At 34.7% G+C, this 4743-nt stretch overlaps 1 protein-coding gene across 1 annotated transcript in view; it reads right to left on the minus strand.

Annotated features, from left to right (window-relative positions):
- Positions 1 to 4743, minus strand: part of LOC106465196 (band 4.1-like protein 4) — a 79846-nt gene that overhangs the window by 40942 nt on the left and 34161 nt on the right. Inside the window, exon 3 of the mRNA XM_022393047.1 lies at positions 2897 to 2939. Coding sequence (XP_022248755.1) covers positions 2897 to 2939 — 43 coding nt within the window. The remainder of the gene's footprint in view (positions 1 to 2896; positions 2940 to 4743) is intronic.

The raw sequence follows: 4743 nt of genomic DNA on the forward strand, positions 1-4743 counted from the left end.
AAAAAGCAATAGATTCGGGTGTTAAACTTTCACATAGGAGCGTTGTCCGGAAAAAGCAATAGCTTCGTGTGTTAAACTTTCACATAGAAGCGTTGTCCGGAAAAAAGCAATAGCTTCGTGTGTTAAACTTTCACATAGGAGCGTCGATTATCATGAGTTCACGTGCTTTGAATAAATATATACGTGTTAAAGATTTATTGTGCATTGAACACTTCTGTAGCTTGACGTTACTGTTTCAATTGTTTTAGTTACAAGCGTTCTGGTATAGGTGGCGCAGTTGAGCAACTCAGCAAGAATTATAGCTCCTATCACCGGATTAGTTACAGGTCACTTCTGTCTCTGTTCTGCCCATCCGGCACGATTTGGCAGAACTTTAAACACGTGACCTTACTGTCTTTCAACACTACTGGTAGGTTATCTCAATATTGTCATATAACTCACCCCCATAAGGTTATGAGTAGAGAGATTTATCTTGTTAAGCCACAACCTGCTCGAGGTTTCTTACGATAACATACACTCGCACCCAGGGAGTTACAACAAACCATGACGTCTCTATTATAGTAAATACAGCTCCAACACTCTACGGCTGTTCAGTTTCTCGATATATCTTTTTACATACCGCCGAGAACACTTACAGCGTCAGATGACACGACATTAAAAGACATATTTGTCATTTTTCTCCCAAGACGTATGTTAGCACTTGATGTCATTTAGCAGTAATAAAGACTGAAATAACTGGAAATTTCATCAACAAGATTCAAAACAACAAAATATTCAGAACAATTCATAAGTCTTCCTAACCTTCAACGATTGTGTATGAAAACATGACTCAATAACAACGAAAGATTTAATATAACCAAGGGTTAACGCTATCATTACTTATTTTATCCAGCTCTCTGTTACCTTCCAGAGGTCTTGCACTGACGTAAAAAGTCACGTGGTCTGTTTCCTCCGCTTTATTGGACTTTAACTGCTCAAATTTGTCTTAGGTGAAAAATGACAAACTTGTTTTCCAATGTCGTGTTAGGTGACGCTACAAATCATCTCAGCGACGTTTTTAAGACAGATGCATCGCGAAACTGAATAACTGTAGTTTCGGATCGTATCTTTCGCCAAAGGCGATATTTATGTCATTGACAGCATGTAAAGTCTTACCGAATCTTGTATTGCTATTGCTGTAACGTGTCATATCGTTGAGCAGGTTCTTTTGGATTATATGGTAAAAATAATGCCAAGTTCAGTCCATGTAGGGATAACGAATTAACTTATTTCTTCTATAACGTGCGCTACAAGCTAAAGGCACCTTGACACAGGGTATAGGCCTAAGTTTACAAACAACATTTGAACAGGAAATCCAAGACTCATGGTACACCTAACTTACAAATAAAGTTACTTACAGAATATCCTTACTGATTGATTGATTAATTTAATAGACGTGATAACTCTCACTACTAACACTGAACTGAATCATTCACTAAAGACTTCACTGAATCCTCGTTGAATACTTCATAAATTGATTACTCATTGAGTTGACTGTAAAATCTACTTATGCAGCTCAAGTGTAGAGGACGACGTTTCGAAAGTCTTCCGCCTTTCGTCTTTAGATCCTGAACCATTAATTAATTTATGAAATAATCTACGATCAGTAGTTTAGGCATTAAACAGTTTTTAAAATAATCGACGACCAACAGTTTCGGTATCAAATCAATATATATAGTAATTGACGATCAACAGTTTCGGCATCAAATCAACATATGTCATAATTGACGATCAACAGCTTCGGCATCAAATCAACTTATCATAATTGACGATCAACAATTTCGACATTAAATCAACATATGTCATAATTGACGATCAACAGTTTCGACATCAAATAAACATATGTCATAATTGACGATCAACAGTTTCGGCATAAAATCAAGATATGTCATAATTTACAACTAATAGTTTCGGCATCAAATAAACATGTCATAATTGACGATCAACAATTTCGACATTAAATCAACATATGTCATAATTTACGACTAATAGTTTGGACATTAAATAAATTATATAATAGCCATAAACCTTCACATAAATAGACCACGCCAGTATCTGGTAGACCCACCATATTGTTAGCCGTTTCGATTTACTGTCATAAATTATCATAAATAGTTTTCCGTGTATTTAAGATAAGTAATTTTAATTTCGTCGATTCATCACCGAATATATACATATTGCAAACCGTGGCAAGTGTCCGGGCGTTGGTCTGTCTCCCGTTTGCGGCAGCCGCTTCCCGCACGCGTTTGAAAAGATGCGCACGCAGGCAAAGCTCAACATTCATTTGTTGATGTCAAATTTTATTTCGCAAGCAGGATATTCTACACTAAATTGTTAGAAATTAATCACATTATCATCCACATTTAAAAATGTGACGTAACTTAAAGAATACAAATGTAGATTTATCACATGTCGTTGTTGAGCGTCTCTTAGCATGACTGAAATGCTAAACAATTACTTTTCGCGGTGGGCGGTATAAATAGATGAAAGCTTTGTCTCTGAGTGAAACCAGGAATACAACACAATTGACATTGTTAAAGTCCATGAAATAATTCAAACTGATAGATTAACTTAAACTTTTCGCGTCACTGGGGACGGGTACTTTTGCTTGTCTCGAATAATTTACACGACAGCCAAAGATTAAACTGATCACACAATTTTTTAACCTTGTCAGTTAACACTTTAGAAATTTGAATGGGCGTATGGTGATTAATAAAAGTATAAATTAGAATATGTTAAAAGAAGGAGCAGATAATGCCAATAATCCAAGGTGATATTATTTTAAAAAGTAGTCACATCATTCATAGAAAAGTCAAAAATATAAACTTTAAAAAAGGCTATTTTAATTAAATCTTACCTTTCAGTTGTTTCGCCACGTTCTTAGTTGAATCTAACCAGTGCTGAAAACAAGTAAAACAAAAACATTAAAAATCTTATCAATACATGACCATCTTCTTTGCCACAAGTGAAACTGAAGGGCACAGAGTAATCACATACATTAGTAGACATCTTTATAAATCCCTAATATGCATGTTTTGGGCAGCCTGCCAACCACATGCTTCAAGTGTTTTGTCACCTGTAAATCACATCCTGAAAATTGAAAGAATACTTGGAAAAGCTATGGGAATAAAAACAGATGTCAGTTTTCCACACGAACGAAAACAATAAAACGAGAAAATAAATGTGTTGTTAATTTATATCATTATTGTTGCGAAAATAAATTTGTAAAAAATTTTCAAATCCGGAATTATTTTCCTTAAGATAGATATACTGACGATTTAACTAGTATTAATAATCCAGTAAAAAGTAATTATATTGGTAACATTTATTCTAAGTTATTTCACATTTGAAATTTTTGTACTTTTCTCTCCAAACAGTAATTTACCAACAAATAGCATGCAGGGTATTATACATTAACAGCTTCTTAAATATTGTAAAATTTGTAGTAATGTACAGTTCTTAATATCTAATATTAACACATTAGTACACAAATTCATTTTAATGGTTTTTGATTGAAAACTTTAATTAAATATTTTAAAGTATTTTATAATAAATATAAAAAGTATTTATATAAACATGAAAATAGCGATTTAAACAAGATTATAATATACACTATGAAAATAATTTCTAAAATTCATTGTAAGGGAATAATTGGAATCACTTGGTGGATTCTTTGTATCATCTTCCCTATATAAGACCCGCTATTGTGTGGATCTCTTTAGAACCGCCCCCCAGTGGCACAGCGGTATGTCTGCGGACTACAACGCTAGGAACCTGGTTTCGATACCCGTGTTGGGCACAACACAGAAGCCTATTGTATATCTTTGTGCTTAACTTCAAACGACGACAACAACTCCTTAGGACCACTAAAGATCCAGATAACAGCATCAAAGGATGGGACCTATACTAATAATTTAGGTTAGGCTTAGTATAGTAATACTTTAACATCTTGTTGGTAGTTATGCCCAAACATCATTTTGTGGGCTGGAATGATAACTTCAAGGATAGTTTGTGGTCTCTTCCATTGATGTCTTGTATTCTAATTATTTCTTTTTATAATTGTTTTTCTTTTACTTATATGTTTTTGTGAAGCAACCACTTTCCCACATCTGGCTGCAGACAGCAAAAGGTGGTAAAGATGTGGGACATTGTGGGCTAGAGCACCCACATCTGGCTCCCATTTTTGTTAAGCATATGAAGCCGGCAAAATTGAGGTTAAACTGGATAAACGGTGTACCCCAAGGCAATTTGGGCCTTATTTACACTGGTAACTAAAGCAAAACAAAAAAACAGGATATATTACCCAATGATCCACCTTATAATCTGTGTTCAGATGTTAGATGTTTGTTTGGTGGCTGCATTTTTTTCTTCTTCTTTTAAAGAAAACACCATATTTGTAATTATATCTTAAAAACTGCTTGTCATAGTCATATTGACAATCGTACGATTTGTACAGGAGAGACTGAGCACGTGACAGGGTGTTTAAGAAACTGTTACATAACATGTTCAATACGTTTTCCATCATTCTCAGTCAGTGCATGAAGTTTGTCCCTAAATGAAGCTAATGAAGCCTTATCGTTCTGGCCAGTCTTCACTAGTCCTTGCTGATATATGAACCTCATTGTTCTGGCCAGTTTTCACTAGTCCTTGCTGACTATTGCTATTGCTTTTTTCCGGACAATTTTCTTGTAGTGATAGCAGTCT

This window comes from Limulus polyphemus, unplaced genomic scaffold (assembly GCF_000517525.1).
Source record: "Limulus polyphemus unplaced genomic scaffold, Limulus_polyphemus-2.1.2 Scaffold1865, whole genome shotgun sequence".
NCBI classification, from domain to species: Eukaryota; Metazoa; Arthropoda; class Merostomata; order Xiphosura; family Limulidae; genus Limulus; species Limulus polyphemus.